At 45.3% G+C, this 18,718-nt stretch overlaps 1 protein-coding gene across 1 annotated transcript in view; it reads left to right on the forward strand.

Moving 5' to 3' along the window:
- LOC126201595 (putative ammonium transporter 1) overlaps positions 1-18,718 on the forward strand; it is a 362,485-nt gene that overhangs the window by 113,195 nt on the left and 230,572 nt on the right. The window contains exon 2 of the mRNA XM_049936797.1: positions 11,087-11,261. Within this exon, the coding sequence (XP_049792754.1) occupies positions 11,105-11,261 (157 nt within the window). The 5' untranslated portion in view covers positions 11,087-11,104. The remainder of the gene's footprint in view (positions 1-11,086; positions 11,262-18,718) is intronic.

Below are 18,718 nucleotides of genomic sequence, written 5' to 3' on the forward strand. Positions count from 1 at the left end.
TCCATTCTGCCGTCCACATCCGTCTGTCATCACACCATTGGCGACGGAGACGTCTGTGGTTCTGCGTCAATGGTAGACGAAGCAATGGACGTCTTGCGGACAGACCACTCTGCTGTAAACAGCGTCGAATGGTACGCGCAGACACTGGATGATGCGTTACAGGCGCAATGTGCTGTGCTATGGTTCGGGATGTCTCTGAGCGATCCGTCACCGCCATGCGCTCAATTTGCCTATCAGCACGTGCAGTGGTGCACCGAGGTGAATGCGATCGACCATGTCGGTCCGTCGTACCCTCCTGCATCCAACGGTCACATATCCGCATTACAGTTGTTTGGTTTCGTCCAACACGACTAGCGATTTCTCTGTATGATAATCCACAATCTCGGTAAGCCACTATCCTTCCTCTGTCGAACTCGGATACTTGATCAAACGATGTTCGCTGTTGTCTACGAGGGATAACTGATCGTCTTGTGAAACAACCACAAGGTAAACACACGTGCCGAACGTACACTCGTCGAAATCGCCAAGCCTTAAATGGCGCTATGAGGTGGCGCCACAGACGCGCGTGATGTGCGTCTGCGCTGAAATTCTAATCAGTTGCATATCTCATCGCTGCAAACCTATGGTGTAAATTTCACTTGATTCGGATGCTTCTTTCAGGGTGTTGCATTTACGGTGGCCAGCAGTGTGTATACCCAGCCACGGTGCACGAGGAACACAGACAACAACCAGGAATACATCTCTACGCCACGACAGTTGTTTTTGGCGAATATTCCTGCTCTCTTTCTCTGCTTGATATTGCTACCTATCCAGTTATTGCGGTCCACCAACAGTAGCCGACAAATCATACCCAATAACTTAACTTCTTCAGAATAGCATGAAATCTTCCTTTCTGAAAAGTGAACGCGACACTGCTGTTTCGCCGGCCGTTGTGGCCGAGCGGTTCTAGGCGCTACAGTCTGGAACTGCGCGACCGCTACGGTCGCAGGTTCGAATCCTGCCTCGGGCATGGATGTGTGTGATGTCCTTAGATTAGATAGGATTAAGTCGTTCTAAGTTCTAGGGGACTGATGACCATAGATGTTAAGTCCCATAGTGCTCAGAGCCATTTGAACCATTTGATCCAAAGAAAAGTGTGTAAACGGTTTGTGAAGAATGTAATTCGGGCCAACAATATAGAAGACTTCGCCTTCAATGACGACAGCCACGAAACGCTGCAGATTTACGTAAAATATGCAACGATTGCTGTTGTTGCTATTTGGGTTTGGATACTGACATTGTCGAAACAGTTCATTTTTCGAATTCGGCGATGAATGACTTACCGAAACAAGAATAAATTTTAGCACGAAATCGAGTTACTTAAATAAAATTTGACGAGAAAGAAAATAAAAGTTTTCCTTCCGCATGCATTGTTTACAGGGATTTTTTCAACACGAAAAGGAATTTCATTTACATCAGTTTTGTGTTACACATTTTTCACTGTATACACGAGCTATTTCAGGAGAAATAATAAACATTTTAGGAGCTGGCAGTATAAATCATTCTTTACATGTGTAGTGAATGTTCCTTCGCATGAAAGTTGGCAGGCGTGTTTCTTCAACCGAAAGTTGATTTCTACTGAAATTTCGCACCAGTCGCATAAGAGCGCCACTATGAGGATGCAAATTTGATTTGCTTTAAATAGACGATGTAACAGTAGTGAGCTTAGTTACAATTGGGGCTGGACATGGCGACTTTATGTTAGTGAAGGATGGCTTTAAGGTGACAAAAGACGCCAATATCAACACATGAATGAGTTTGAACGAGGTCGTGTAAAACGACTGCGAGAAACTGGATGTTCCTTCTGCGATATTGCAGAAAGTCTTGGCAGGAGCCGCCCGGGATTAGCCGAGCGGTCTAAGGCGCTAGAGTCATGGACTATTGCTGGTCCCGGCGGAGGTTCAAGCCCTCCCTCGGGCGTGGGTGTATGTGTTTGTCTTTAGGATGATTTAGGTTTAGTAGTGTGTAAGATTAGGGACTGATGACCTCAGCAGTTAAGTCCCGTAAGATTTCACACACATTTGAACAACCTGGCAGAAACGTAGCCACTGAACATGATTGCTGGCAGCGGTAGTCACGAGAATGTACGGTCGCAAGAAGATACAACGAACTGTTAAAAATCGATTACTTCAAGGACAGCTCCCAGCCAGACGCCCTGCTGCGTGCCTTTCAACGACCCCAACCATCGCCATTTTCGACTTCAGTGGCGTCAAGCAAGAGCTCATTGGAGGGCAGGGTGGAGGTCTGCTGTGTTTTATGATGGAAGTTAGTTCTGCCTCGATGACAGTGATGGTCATGTGTTGGTTGGAAGGAGGCCATTTGGGGCCAGCACCGAGCTATTTGTGTGCTAGACGCATTCGACCTACAGTATCTGGGGTGCGATATCGTTTGACAAAAGGAACACTCTCGTGGTTATCCCAAGCATACTGACTACATAATTCTTTTTTGGTGTAGCGATTTTTTCCCGTCAGTGTACAGATACACTCCTGGAAATTGAAATAAGAACACCGTGAATTCATTGTCCCAGGAAGGGGAAACTTTATTGACACATTCCTGGGGTCAGATACATCACATGATCACACTGACAGAACCACAGGCACATAGACACAGGCAACAGAGCATGCACAATGTCGGCACTAGTACAGTGTATATCCACCTTTCGCAGCAATGCAGGCTGCTATTCTCCCATGGAGACGATCGTAGAGATGCTGGATCTGGATGTAGTCCTGTGGAACGGCTTGCCATGCCATTTCTACCTGGCGCCTCAGTTGGACCAGCGTTCGTGCTGGACGTGCAGACTGCGTGAGACGACGCTTCATCCAGTCCCAAACATGCTCAATGGGGGACAGATCCGGAGATCTTGCTGGCCAGGGTAGTTGACTTACACCTTCTAGAGCACGTTGGGTGGCACGGGATACATGCGGACGTGCATTGTCCTGTTGGAACAGCAAGTTCCCTTGCCGGTCTAGGAATGGTAGAACGATGGGTTCGATGACGGTTTGGATGTACCGTGCACTATTCAGTGTCCCCTCGACGATCACCAGTGGTGTACGGCCAGTGTAGGAGATCGCTCCCCACACCATGATGCCGGGTGTTGGCCCTGTGTGCCTCGGTCGTATGCAGTCCTGATTGTGGCGCTCACCTGCACGGCGCCAAACACGCATACGACCATCATTGGCACCAAGGCAGAAGCGACTCTCATCGCTGAAGACGACACGTCTCCATTCGTCCCTCCATTCACGCCTGTCGCGACACCACTGGAGGCGGGCTGCACGATGTTGGGGCGTGAGCGGAAGACGGCCTAACGGTGTGCGGGACCGTAGCCCAGCTTCATGGAGACGGTCGCGAATGGTCCTCGCCGATACCCCAGGAGCAACAGTGTCCCTAATTTGCTGGGAAGTGGCGGTGCGGTCCCCTACGGCACTGCGTAGGATCCTACGGTCTTGGCGTGCATCCGTGCGTCGCTGCGGTCCGGTCCCAGGTCGACGGGCACGTGCACCTTCCGCCGACCACTGGCGACAACATCGATGTACTGTGGAGACCTCACGCCCCACGTGTTGAGCAATTCGGCGGTACGTCCACCCGGCCTCCCGCATGCCCACTATACGCCCTCGCTCAAAGTCCGTCAACTGCACATACGGTTCACGTCCACGCTGTCGCGGCATGCTACCAGTGTTAAAGACTGCGATGGAGCTCCGTATGCCACGGCAAACTGGCTGACACTGACGGCGGCGGTGCACAAATGCTGCGCAGCTAGCGCCATTCGACGGCCAACACCGCGGTTCCTGGTGTGTCCGCTGTGCCGTGCGTGTGATCATTGCTTGTACAGCCCTCTCGCAGTGTCCGGAGCAAGTATGGTGGGTCTGACACACCGGTGTCAATGTGTTCTTTTTTCCATTTCCAGGAGTGTATATACGCCTTGGCGACAATTAAAGGTCATTCAGTGCAGATGCGCTCTTCGTCCGTCCTCTTGCCGGGAATCAGAGTGAGACTGCGAGTAATGAGGCTAATGGACAGGCAGCACTATACGTGTGGCGACTGACAAGAAGGAAATCTGGCATGGACATGAAGCGTGCTCGGATAGCCGAAGGAGTTAAGGCGATCGCGCGAGTAAACCAGTAAATTCGGGCTCGAGTCCCAATCCGGCACAAATTTTCACTTTCACCGCTGAATTTATTTCAATGCCCGATTGCGACTAATGACGGAATTATAGTTTCGTCTCATAAATCAATTCGAATAAATATTCCTTATATCATGTGCTGGTTCTTTATTGATTACAGAGGTACAACTGTTAGATTGGAAACCCAACAAGTACTTACACAAGGTATTAACCAGAGACAAATGATGAAGTTCAGAGTTGACTTCCATAATTTCCACCTCAGACTTCCATGCAATTTAGAATGTTCTTGACTACATCTTGTGCAGCTCTTTTGAGATCATCCTGGCATTCCTCTCAGAGAGCAACACTATTCATAATCTGAACGATCAATTCGTCTCTTGTGTTTGCTTTTTATTTGTTGTCTCTGCCTTTCAATCATTTCCATAGACATAAACTAAAGGCAGATCTTGATTGGCAAACAACGTAGTCGTTCCTGTCCACCCACCTTATGGGGAATGTTAGGTTTAGATGATGTGTGTACTGTCGACTAGGTTGTGCAGGGGCTCCGCCATGCTGGAATATTATACCCATCCTTCCAGCCACAGAAACCTCTTCCAGTAAGGCTGCAAACTCGTTCCCAAGTAAGTTTAGCACACAGGGCCGTGTAAGGTGATGTGGCAACGCAACATGCCCAAACAGCTCATGGTATATCATACATCACATTTTTACAGAGAAGCATCCTTGAAAACTTGTCTGCACAAAGACACGTGGATATTCGTCGGACCACTAATGCGGGTTATGAGTTTTTGATACCGTCTCGAGTAAAAGTGGTTTCATCAGCTAAGAGTATTAATGGGATTACTCGTCATTTTGCATTTAGCCAGCGATAAAATTTCAATACTTACATCTCCTTCTGAAAGATGCCACATCGACTTTACATGATAAGGTTAGAGGACAAGCATATTATATAATGTCCGCAATACTCTTGTATGTACAACTCCGATATGTGTAGTAGGAATTCTGCATGTGCTTGTTTAAGGAAGATGTTCAACGAGGCAGATCAAGACTGTCCTTTTGGACGCAGAGATGAAATATGACTGCTGGGGTCTTGACCAGTCTCACTCAGTTTAGTGAAAATATTAGTACTCTTGAATCTCACACTCAGAGATTATGGGTCCGCAGCTCGTGGTCGTGCGGTAGCGTTTTCGCTTCCCACGCCCGGGTTCCCGGGTTCGATTCCCGGCGGGGTCAGGGATTTTCTCTGCCTCGTGATGACTGGGTGTTGTGTGATGTCCTTAGGTTAGTTAGGTTTAAGTAGTTCTAGGGGACTGATGACCATAGATGTTAAGTCCCATAGTGCTCAGAACCATTTGAACCATTTTTTTTAGAGATTATGGAATCTTGTACTGTATTCTCTACAAGCAGGTGCAGCATTTTATTTCAAAAAATTAAAAAAAAACACACATATACCGTATTGGCGTACTCAGCATTTGTAAATACCTGTGACATGCTTCAACAATGTAGTAGAACTAGCCAACAAATTGCTCGTACAGCCACAACTGCAGTTAAAATCAGCTATGTAAACTCAAGTTCAACTTAAAGTTTGAATTTCGGAACAGAAACGACAATCGGTAAGGGAACCCATAACAGCTAGAGTACCAGCTCACGAAATGAAAACTTCCCTCTGTTTAACAGTCTGTCACACATTGCTGTGCGATATTATTTAATTTTTCTCCACTATTGCGTGGGCATGTTTGCTTGGGAAGAAAGACTGTCAGTTTTCTCGCTGGGAAGGTGCGGTCTAAGTGTGGTCTCTAGTTTCTGTTTGTCGGCAGAAAGCAGTCAGTGAGGGTTAGGAGGTACGAGTATTCCCGTGGAGCTGAACAGATTCGCAGATGTGCGGTCGCGGCCCACTCTGTGCTCTTGTTGGCCAAAGACAGCGTCTGTTTACCCTTTACACCATGCTTGGTGCAAATTTGTGGGACCCTGCTACGTGCCAGTATCAACATTCTGTTCGTTAAGGTCCATTTTGCGCTTCTAAAATGGGGAGTTTCTGCTGCGTTGCTCTGTTTTTACGTGTAATATGTGAAATTTACGTTCGTCTCGTTGGCAGCAGTATGGAGCCGTCACCACCATGCTGCAGTTTTTTTAAGTTGGGCAGTTGAGCGTTGTGGACGATGACTCTGGGCTATTCGTCTCCCGGCAGCTGTCTGGTCCTGGTTTTGGGGAAGTGTATGTGCCGCAGTGTGGTACTGCGAACCATATTCTGAGCAGCTCGCCGCTTACTTGGTCCCGCACGCAAACTCTGTTGCCTCTTCGATTATAATTTTTAACTTTTTTTGTCTCATTCGCTCTGAATTCCCGAGCTGCCTAGATGTCGAAATCTTTCTGCATATCTTCTTACAGTATTCCACATAATTTGGTACCCCATAGTGTTAGTATCGTTTTGTGTAATTTCTCTTGATATTTTAAATAATTTTGCTCTCTGTCAATTTTATTTAAACTGTGTGCGTGTTAAAGAGAGAATAAAAATCTGTTGTACTCAGACTAGATTTAGATTTCAAGATCCCTTCATTGTCTTACAGCTTTTCCGTGGTTATGCGACTCAAAAAACCAATATAACCTGTTGTACACATAAGTTCTTGTTTACTGTGTACTGGTCTTTTCGTCAAGCACAACCAACTGCCGTCTGAATTTAAAGAGAGAACCATCGACTTTCATCTGTAACCAACTATATCCAAGTGACCAATGGAAACTGGTCACATGTTGCTTGGAATGTTTGATTCGAATTACTCTGTTCTGTCACCTCCGAAACTTTTTACCAGGAGTTGTCAAGATACTATTGAGAAAAAACATGAGCAGAACTTTATTAAGATCACACGACCGATTTCGATCTTTATATTAGGCCCTTACCAGTAGAAAAGCAACGTCAAATGAGCATTTGACGTTGCTTCTCGACAGCATAACATTCGCTTGTGTTTGCATAAGGCCCAATATGAAGACCAAAACCGGTCTTGTGGACTTAATATAGTTCTATTTAAACTTCTGTAGCGGTATTTATTAAAATAAATACATCGCGCCGTGTGAGTAGGTATTCCTTTGGCAGCATACGCCAGTTGCAACGCTGGCGGGGCGCACGCATAATTCCTCGCACGCTACGGTCGCAGGTTCGAATCCTGCCTCGCGCATGGATGTGTGTGATGTCCTTAGGTCAGTTAGGTTTAAGTAGTTCTAAGTTCTAGCGGACTGATGACCTCAGAAGTTAAGTCCCATAGTGCTTCCCATAGTGCTCAGAGCCATTTAGCCAATTCCTCGCAGCTTCAGAGTCAGAACTCAAAGTCTTCTGCCAAAGGATGTAGTGTCAGAGGTTCGCCTTGTAGCTCGTTGGACATTGTAGCCGATCCTCAATTTGTTCCTCAAGTACCCTCTACAGATCAGGGAAATTAGACGGTATATTTTTGTTTCGTCCTGCACATGCCAAGAAAGTCACCGACTTTACCCTATTACGTAAACTAAGAAACACACATGCGCCATTAATGGTAGAAAATCAGGAAGAACAGAAAAAAGATAAATTTTACTTATTGTTCTTAGACAGTAAGTCAAGAAGAATGCATTATTAAATATTTAGAAGGTCTATCTGTGTACAGGTAGCTAAATCTAGTAAACAGCGCAGCCATGCAGGGCAGCAACAAATGCTCTGTACTAGCTGGGCATTGAATCGATCTGTGTTTAGATCACAGGCATGGGTACGTCATTCCATGCTGCTTCCATTCTGTGCCAAAGTTAACCAGACGTAGCGGCTGGCGTGTGATGACTTGCCAATCTCTGGCAACCCATGACCAGATAGTATCAGTAGGTGAGCGATATCGAGGGCGTGCCGGCCAGAGAATCAGTGGATCAGCCTCTGTGTCGAGGTAAGTCAGGACGGAACGGGCAACATGTCATCTTACGTTATCCTGTAGGAGCACGTCACGTAGACCTCGGAAGTGGGCCACAGCCACTGGCTTTAACAAGTCAGAAATGTAACGGCCACCGTCTGATTACCGACTATGTGGTCCATATGTGATGTAAAGGTAATTTACGGAGCACCCCTTGGAAGTGTGATAGGACCGTTACTGTTTACAGTGTATAGAAATGATCTAGCAGTCAAAGCTCCTCAAAATTGTTCGCAGATGATACGATTGTCTACGACGAACTGACAACGTCAGACGATAGTGTAGATTCGCAGAATGATATGATATGTTGTAGGATTGATGAATGATGCAGGCTCTGACAGTTGGCCCTGAACATAAACAAATGTAACACATTGCGCATATATAGGAAAAGAAATCCTCTACTGTAGAACTACACTATTGATGACAAATTACTGGAAACAGATCTACAGTATAATAACTACAACTAACTATGCAGGGCAACCGTATGTGGAATGACCACGTAAAGCAAATAGTAGGAAAAGCAAATTCCACACAGATTCGTAGGAAGAATCTTAAGGAAAACTGACTCATCTGCGATGGAAGTGCATTACAAGGCGCCTTTTCGACCTATTTTTGACTACTGTTAATCGATCTGGGACTCTTATCAGGTAGGACTGACAGAAGAGATAGAGAAGCTCCAACAGAGAGCGTCACATTTTGTCAGAGGTTCGTTTAGTCGGCGCAAGAGTGTTACAGGGACTCTCAACAAACTCCAGTGGCAGGCGTTACAAGAGAGGCGTTGTGCACCATGCAGAGGTGTTTACTCTTCCCCTCACCGCTTCCCCCCCCCCCCCCTCCCTTCGACAGTCATAATGTGGGGACAAGGCACACCTCAGGCCATTCCCAATAGCCACCGCGCGAATCGTCAACTTATCGTGGACAAACAATAGATGTAACTGTGTCGTTAGCCGCACCGCTGTCGGTGTGACTCTCTGCTGCCGCCTCAAGGGAAGCCACAACTATGGCCGCCACGTCACAGCCAGTGGTGCTCAGGAGGTCGCTGTGCAGTCCGTGTGGATACTCCGCGTGCTGCATGACGTAGATGCACAGTCAAGCATAGCCGAGAGAAATATATCTCTTCTCTCGGGAGTTAGTCGGGAGGAGCCATTGAGGTCCCGCCATGTCTTTGAGTATGTTCAACCCATCGATTCGTTATTCTCATTACAGTCGTGTGATCACAACCAATGTGAGCAGAAATATCGCAGGAAGGTGAATCTCAGCCTCGATAGTCGGCGATACTGCTGCTGTCAATTCGCGACACGTGCTGCTGCGCGTTTCTCATTCTTACTCGAGACATTGCAAGACCGTCTCACAAACAACCAACATTCAAATGCAATTTTAGAGTGAGAAATCCTTTGCTGAGTGTTTCCTTGTATACGAAATGTATAACGAACAGTCAAGTGAAAACGAAATATGTGGAAAAGAAATATGTAACCTGTTTACTATTTCAAAAGTAATCGAAATCACTGTTAATACATTCATTCCATTGTGAGCAAGATGGTCAGTGCCTTCATGGCATCCGGCCGCTGTGACCGAGCGGTTCTAGGAGCTTCAGTCCGGAACCGCGCTGCTGCTACGGTCGCAGATTCGAATCCTGCCTCGGGCATGAATGTGTGTGATGTCCTTAGGTTAGTTAGGTTTAAGTAGTTCTGTCTAGGGGACTGATGACCTCAGATGTTAAGTCCCATAGTGCTTAGAGTCATTTGAACCATTTTGAGCCTTCATGGAAAAATGTTTGCGGTTGTGTATGGAACCACGACTATACCCAAGCGGGAACCTCAGCTCTTCGTCTAAGCCCAATCGATGGCCACGAACGTCTTTCTTCAACGCTCCAAAAATACGGAAATCACATGGGGGAAATCGGGACTGTGCAGGATGTGTAAGGGCTCCCAAGCGAGTTTTCTGCAGCATAGTCCAGACAACCTCGGCATCATGTTGACGGGACCATACGTCTTCCATACAGTCCCGAACTCTCCCCATGCGATTTCCATATTTTTGGAGCACTGAAGAAAGACATTTGTGGTCTTTGTCTTGCTTCGGACGAAGAGCTGTACGCCTGGCTACAATTATGATTCTGTAGGCAACCGCAAACATTTTTCCATGAAGGCATTCACCTTCTTGCCTCAAAGTGGGATAAATGTATTAACAGTTATTTCGATTACTTTTGACATAGTAAAAAGTTTACTTACTTGCTGATGAAGTCTTCTCGGGTTATCAGCCGAGTCGAGGCGTCGTTCTGAGGCAACGTTTCAACAAGTTTCCTACTTGTCATCTTCAGGCGAAGTGTCAGGTTCGTGTCTAGTCCGGGTCTTTATAGCCACAGGATCGCAGGCTCCTCTACCTCGTCTGTGTCTACGTCTGCTGACACACACGAGGCAGAGGTGCCTGCGATCCAACGGCTATAAAGGCCCGGACACGAACCTGACACTTCGCCTGAAGGTGACAAGTAGGAAACTTGTTGAAACGTTGCCGTAGAACGAAGCCTCTGCTGACACAGACAAGACAATGGAGCCTGCGATCCAGTGGCTATAACGACCCGGACAGGACACGAACCCGACACTTCGCCTGAAGGTGACAAGCAGGAAACTTGTTGAAACGTTGCCACAGAACGTAGCCATTTCTCGACTCATAACCCGAGAAGACTTCATCATCGAGATTCGCAGAGAAAGTCTAAATTAGCGTATAGTTTACTTACTTCTTTTCCATCTGTCCCGTTTTCATTTGTCGGCCCCTTACACATGGTCTTGCTCCTGCCTACTATGTGTGACTGCACTGGAATGCTTATCATTTGTATATGCATGCTTGCCAATATGAGGCTGCCGCGGGTCCTTTACATGCTGTATCAACTTGAATAGCCAGCGGTGTAAAAGCCGGTTGGAAGAGTGAGAAAGGACAATAGATCATAGTAATAACTGCTCTGCGAATGTTGTCGAAATTCTACAGCTGTTAATTCGATCTTCTCCTTCTTTTTCAGATAGCACAGTGACTCAAGATGGCTTTGAATGAAACGGAAGCGCCGTCCTTGGCGACCGACCTATCGGAGCTCTTGGGGATCACCGCCAACGCCACCCCAAGAAACGAAGAGCTGGAGCAGTTCAAGAAGAACGTGGACGACATCTTCCTGCTGACGAACGGCATCGTCGTCTGCCGTGAGTAGCAGCAAGTACTCTCTCCTAACCACACTGATTCAGGGGGAAGCGCGTCATCGCTGTGGCAGACGTGAAGCTCATATGTGTCACGACCGTGAAAGGAGTTAGCCGTTGACCGGGGAGATCAAAGTAACTCTAGAACTATACGTCCCGCAAGAAAACAATACGGAGCAAATTCGTATGAATGGCATGGGTCCACAAGGTGGCACTATCTGCTCCCAGCTAGAAGGCACAGTTGTCGTTGAAATAGTCATCTCCATTTTACATGGGAACCCCTGAGACACCATAGAACAGAAAACGCGTTCATCAAACTGACTGATACTCGCCGACATTCTTTTTCCCAGTGCATGAGGGCTTAATTAAATATAATGCAAATATTTTTAATTTTAGTAGCTGTCTGTCCGGTTACGCAGTCTCGTAACCGGTTGGCCCTGACTAGTATTAGTACGCAATCTGACTGCATAGAATAACAACAAAGAATGAAAGGAAATTCCCGTTAACACAATTAATTAAGCCCCAGCTACTATAAAAGCTACGAAACAAAAACTACGAAACAACAAAGCACAAGTGTAACTGTTCTGTGTGTGGAAATGTGATTCAACGTACACATCTGGCACGGTTCTTCCTCAATAAGACAAGGTATTTTAAGCACCATTTACACTGAAGTAATTAAAAAAAAACAGAAATACTATAATTGCACATTGAAACCAGAATTACACTCTAACAAGCCAGATGCTTTGTTGACTGAACCTGTGACCAAGAGACATTGTTAGTTAAGAAATTTTAAATTAAAAAAAATGTTTTTTTACCTTCAAATATATTGACGAAAAATACACTCTGATCATTACAACATCCCCATTCGAACAGCATCGGCTGTCTAGCCCATCAGAACAACTTCACACGACATGCTCACAACTAGTACTGCTATCGACATCCTCTCAACAAGCACTGACCACGGCAACCTCATAACTATTACTGCCAGTGGAGGCGGCTGAATAATACTCTTTGGCACAATCTCCGGCGCTGTGACTCTGTGTAGCCACCTTTCACCAGCCGTCAGTCTTCTGACTGGTTTGATCCAGTTCGCCACAAATTTCTGTCCAGTACCAGTCTCTTCGTCTCACAAGGGCACCATCATACCTGTTAATCACGGATTTCCATGAGTCTGAATACATGGTTAGCGGCTTTTAGTGTGATGGCTTCTAGTTTCTGAGAAAACCGACGCTGGCATTTTATCCGTATCTCTTATATCCGTAGAGGGAAATATATTTGAGCGAGCGTAGCCCAGCGGCTATGGTTGACGGCTATCACGCTGACGATAAAGATGAATCCCTGCCCGCGTACCTTTTTTTTCCAATTTCATCGTACAGAGTATCATTAAATAGTGTACGTCATGGAAAGTTATTCACAAAGAGTCAGTTTCGACGCAATCATTTCGTTAACAAATATATCATTACAGCAAACTGCACCGATGAGCCAAAACATTGGCCGGACGCTGTGCCCGAGGGGTTCTAGGCACTTCAGTCCGGAAACCTTGCTGCTGCTACGGTCGCAGGTTCGAATTCGGCCTCGGGCATGAATGTGTGTGTGTGTCCTTAGGTTAGTTAGGTTTAAGTAGTTCTAAGTCTAGAGGACGACGACCTCAGATGTTAAGTGCCATAGTGCTTCGGGCCAATTGAACCATTTGAAAATACCGGGCGATGGCTGAGTGGCTGTAAACCACCATCCCGTAATTTGTCGGAACTGCTTGACCTGTGCATGGACTGTGGTGCCGCGTACTTCTGGAATCCTGTCAAGAACTTGTAGAATCAATACCAAGCAGAATCTATCTCTGTTGTTCTGTGTTTGAAAGGTGGAACAACACGCTATTGAACAGGTGGTCATAACGTTTTGACTCATCTGTGTATCTTCAAATGCGTATATACAGTTTGTTACACGATACATGGCAGAACCGTCTTAATCGCTATATCTTGCGTCGCTTGCTGTACTAGAACAGAATTACCGGCGTTATTTGTCACGGAAGCAACTAAAACACAAATTCGTAGCGCACCACGCACATTTAATGACAGTTCCTGCTTCGCAGGCACATGGAATTTTCAGAACCGATACCCGAAAACACAGTTCGGTTAGATTAAAAAAGATTGTTTTTTATTCGCTCTACTCCGAAGCGAACCACACGTATTTGATCGTTCCTGTGAAAGCAGGTGTAGGAAATTGATGCAGATTTAAATATATTTTTATATAATTTTTTCTGTTAGTCTTTAGCAAGCCGGGAGCATTCTGGATTTTTTTCGTGATAATCTTAAGCTGCCTGAGAAAATAAACATCTCAGGATTTGAAAAGTGGAGTACTACATTTCGGTGGGACTTTTTTTTTTTTTTTTTTTTTTTTTACGATGCAGGTGCATGCTTGTCTTTCATCTGCAAAGATTTGATCATAAAATATGTGATCGATTTGTCCTCCCCACGGATGACTAACGTCCCAGGTACGGGTGAATGATAGATTTTAAAAACTCTTCGTGAAGCAATTACGTGAATTTGTACGTGTCAAAATTACAATTTTTTAAATTTATGATTCTAGTCGTCAACTCTGTTTTGAACGGTCCAACCAAATTCCCGAACAGGTTCTTGCATTTATAAAGAAACATAAGGGAATGTTATTCCTGACGCTGTTACAGTATTTTGTGCTTTGAAGAAATGACATTTTTGCGCAAGGGGTTATCGTACGTCGATTGACACTGGCAGACAGTTTGATCGATATTAAGTAATCGCGGTCAAAATTAGCGATGTGTACTTTCCTCTGTACGTGGAATCCTTCCACAGCTTCTAATACATCGTACCTCGTTGGGAACTCTTAGTATCTGTCGAATTTTTTGAAATTTTAAGTGCGAACCATAAACGGAACGCATGAAATTACTAGGGCGAAAGTGACTACTTTTTGAATAATTTTGCATGACGTATACTATTTAATGATATTCTGTACGGCGAAACTGAAAAAAAGTATAAGGGCAGGGTTTGAACGTGTACAGCCAGCGGAGTAGCCGTGAACCTTAGCCCCTGCAATACGCTCGCTCGGTCGAAACGCTTCGACATTACAACCATACGAGGTACGCATAAGACTTCAACACCGATTTTCTCGGAAACTTGGCGCTGTCGTAAAAAGCGCTAGCCAGGTACTCAGGACAGTTCCCTCTACAACATACCTAAGAGTCATAGAAATCAGTGATTAGTAGGTTGATGGTCCCCCTGCCAGAGTAGCACGTGCAGCGAACATCCTCTGTTATTTGCAAGACATGTTCCAGTCTCTTCCTTATGAAGTTTATAGCCCCTACAGCTCACTCAACTACCAGTTAGATACATGTCATAACACATGTCCTGTCATCCTGTCCCTTCTTGTCCATGTTTTCCAATACCTCTCTCCTCCCAGATTGTGCGGAGGACCTCTTCATGCCGGCCGAAGTGGCCGTGCGGTTAAAGGCGCTGCAGTCTGGAACCGCAAGACCGCTACGGTCGCAGGTTCGAATCCTGCCTCGGGCATGGATGTTTGTGATGTCCTTAGGTTAGTTAGGTTTAACTAGTTCTAAGTTCTAGGGGACTAATGACCTCAGCAGTTGAGTCCCATAGTGCTCAGAGCCATTTGAACCATTTGACCTCTTCATTTCTCACGAATCCACCTAATTTTCGACATCCTTCTTTAGCGTCATATCTCAGGTGCTTCGATTCTTGTCTTTTCCAGGCCACCCATAATGTATGATTCACTTTCATTCATTCTGTGCCGCAAACGTACAATATCAAATTAAGACCTATGTTTGAAAATATTCATTTGGCTGAGAATGTCTTCTTAGCCTGTGCTAGTATCCTTTTTATGTCCTCCTTGTTTCTCCCATCACGCGTTATTTTACTTCCGAGGTAGCGGAGTTTCTTCACTTCGTCTTCCTTGAGGTCCCCAATTTTGGTGTTTACCGCTAATCTCTTTTCTGGTACTCCTCATTACTTTCGTCTTTCTTTGGTTTACGCTCAGTCACTAGGGTGTGCTCATTGGACGGTTCAAAAATGGTTCAAATTGCTTTAAGTACTTTGGGACTTAACATCTGAGGTCATCAGTTCCCGTAGAACTTAGAACTACTTAAACCTAACAAACATAAGGACATCACACACATCCAGGCCCGTTGAAGGATTCTAACCTGCGACCGTAGCATTTCGCGGTTCCGGACAGAAGCGCCTAGAACCGCTCGGCCACGGCGGCTGGCTTTAGACGGTTCATTCCATTCACCAGGTCCTGCAGTTCTTCCTCACTTCCACTAAGGATAGCTATGTCATGTGCGACACTAATTTTGTTTAAAAAAATTATATTGGTTTTAAAGTCATTTTTACGCTCTACAATGAACGCTCATGAGCCGTTCATCTGATATCATCAGACTGTGCTATTCTATAAAACAATGATGCTTGATACAGTGTACTTTTGATGTCAACGAAACATCCTCCCATGTTATGCCGATAATACAGTATTTGTATTTGCATTTTTTGTATCACATCGTTATATTCCCTGTTTATGAATCTAGGATCTGTGCTTCTGATTCTTGAATTGTTTGTAGATCGGATGATGATTTGAGATCGAAATTAGTTGAAATTAATAAGAAATCAGTGATATGACAGCTTTTGACGCTTTCCGAATTACAATTTTTTGTCACTTCTCTCTCTCTTGAGCTCCAACTCAAAGAAATGCCACCTTATTAGGAACTCTGAGTGGCTCGTTAAAATCAGAGGAATTAAGTTGTCCTGTGGAGTCTGAAAGGAGCGGAGAGAAGCCAGTAGAAAGTTGGTCCTCTGTAACGCTGACGAGGCGTTGTGGTTGACGCAATCTGCCAGAAAGTGCTCGGACTTCAGTTCTCATTTGACAATAAATTTCGATTATTCACAAATGTTCAACGCAGCCTATAACACGCTAAAATCTCCATTTACCTTTAGTGACGTCTACATTATTTACAGCAGTCACCATCTCACCCACATCAACATTAACAGGCACTCATCCGATGACTGAAGTGCGTCGAAGAAGGAAATTTTTATTGCGCCATGCAATAGCGTTTCTTTCCCGTTCCATTCGCGGATTGAGCTTGGAGAGAATGTGTATCGTACTTTTGATACAACCACGGAAAAAGAGTTTACACGTCGCCGCCCTCAGCTATTTACAGTGCGCCGAGGGAAACACTATGTCACGAGGACGGAGTGACACTGAAACACTGATAATAATTAGTGACAAGAACACACACGTTTATTGATGAATACTCAACTTTGTACAAATCGGCTCAGGTGGCAGATCCTGGTGGTCAACAAATATTCCAGAAGCTAAGGCTGGATAGTAAACAGTTCTCGTCCCACTACAATGTTCTCTGAAGCCGTCGTGGTGTGGATACGCTAGAAGCAGCCCGCCTGATTAGCTGGGTGGTAACGTGCTCGCCTCCCATGCACGCGGGCCCGCGTTCGATTCCCGGCCGGGATGGAGATTTTTCTCTGCTCGGGAACTGGGTGTTATCATCATTTCATCCTTATCACCGGCGCGCAAGACGCTCAATGTGGCGTCGAATGAAATAAGACATGCACTTGGCAGCCGAACTTCCCCGAATAACGGCCTCCCGGCCAACGATGCCATACGCTCATTTCCATTTTTTTCGCTAGAAGCAGACGATGTGTCGCGAAGTACACAAATAGAAGCCAGTCTTCTCGGTAGTCGAGCAGGCCTGGAACTGCCCGCTCTGCTGAGGCGCCGGAGCGCTTCACTTCTCTGGCGGCGCCCCGCTGCGACCTCTTGGTGCGGCAATCGCTGGCCTGGAGTGGGTCGCCGACGTATCATCCATCGCCTGTGGTGCTGCCTGGTGATGCGTGCTGTGCTTACGACACCACAGAATGATGGTTTAGACGCCTCTGTTTGCGCTGTTACTTCCCTGTTTTTTTCTTCGCAGTCTCTGCGGGACAGAAACGTACGTGGCTGGAGAATGCGCATAATTTCCTTTGTGCAAGTCTGTTCTTGGAAAAATGTAAGCTGGTTTTCATAACGTATGTCGCAAAAGAGAGGGGATAGGCAATAATTTACACTAAAATTTATCCATGTTATATACAACTGCCTGAGATACGTGAGAGCCTTACGATTTTTATAAACGACACACTTCTCTGCTTCGCTCGTGTTTCATTATCAGTATTTAATTTGACGAGATGCGTTCCGGAAGCAAGGTGTCGTCATCAGGTACACATCTAGCAATTATACATTTTTCTCCTAGGTGCATTTACCGTGCGATATTCGTGTAGGTGGGTCTGCCTGTGAGGATTGTTCGAAACATTGCTCGCTTTGTGAATACACAAAACTGCAACCAGTCACTTTCTTGAACAGTTATTTATTATTCCATGAACCGGTTTTCGAACCTTTTCAGCTTCATCTTCACATGGTTTTATGGAAGTTACATCACTTTTTCTAGCATAACACTTGGTGCTGGCTTGCGACAGTATGGACGGATTTTTTCTGTTAGTGTCCATCTGTCTGCTTTCATTTTGGTGGCCAGTTAGTACATCACTTCACACACTTTCACACAGACTGTATGCATTTACACTGTGATAGTGAAACTTTGCCAGCATCCATATTCAGTGCTGGAAAAGCTTCTACAACACCATATCCAAAGCATCGGCCGTTTAATCAATAGAGTGTGTCTATAAAACAAATGCATCAATGTAAAATAATTGTCGTCTATCGTAATGATGTAGTAATAAAACTGTGTGCTCAATATTACGAAATTTAGCGGCACAATGGCGCACTCATCTGGGCTCAACATCCTATCTAAGGACGCCGTTGCCAAGGAGACGTCGTAGTAAGATGGCCGGCAAGTATCAAAGATGTGTATCATGGACGCCAAGTGTTACCATAACGACTGAGGTCGATCTCAGCTGTCAGAGATAATCAGGATGGTGTCTTGAAGTGGCGCCAGTACAATTTCTACCATAAGCTGCCCGCAGGAAGCTAGTTATATTCGTAATACAGACCTGTCTTACGAGGCAACATTAGTACTTGCAAGCCAAAACTAGTATCTGTGGAGAAATTACGTCAAAGTATAAAATCTTATTGTAAAATAGCTTCTAATCATATAATAAAACGGGAATGCAAGTCATTTTGTTTAGTACAGCACTATTTTTCACAAAACAGCAATATACTTGGAAAGCCATAGACCGTATTGGTTGAAAAATTACGCCAGCATATAAAATCTGGCGATAAAAGAGCTTATTGTCGAATAATGAAACAGGAAAAATCCAAAAGTAGTCACTCGTGTCAACATTGTGATAAAAAAATCCACGACTACATAATAATATATGCCTAGGAGTTACACTATGTGATCAAAAGTATCCGGACACACCCAAAACCAAACGTTTTTCATATTAGGTGCATTGTGCTGCCAACTATTGCCAGGTACTCCA

The sequence above is a fragment of the Schistocerca nitens genome, chromosome 1 (genome assembly GCF_023898315.1).
Source record: "Schistocerca nitens isolate TAMUIC-IGC-003100 chromosome 1, iqSchNite1.1, whole genome shotgun sequence".
Taxonomy (NCBI): Eukaryota; Metazoa; Arthropoda; class Insecta; order Orthoptera; family Acrididae; genus Schistocerca; species Schistocerca nitens.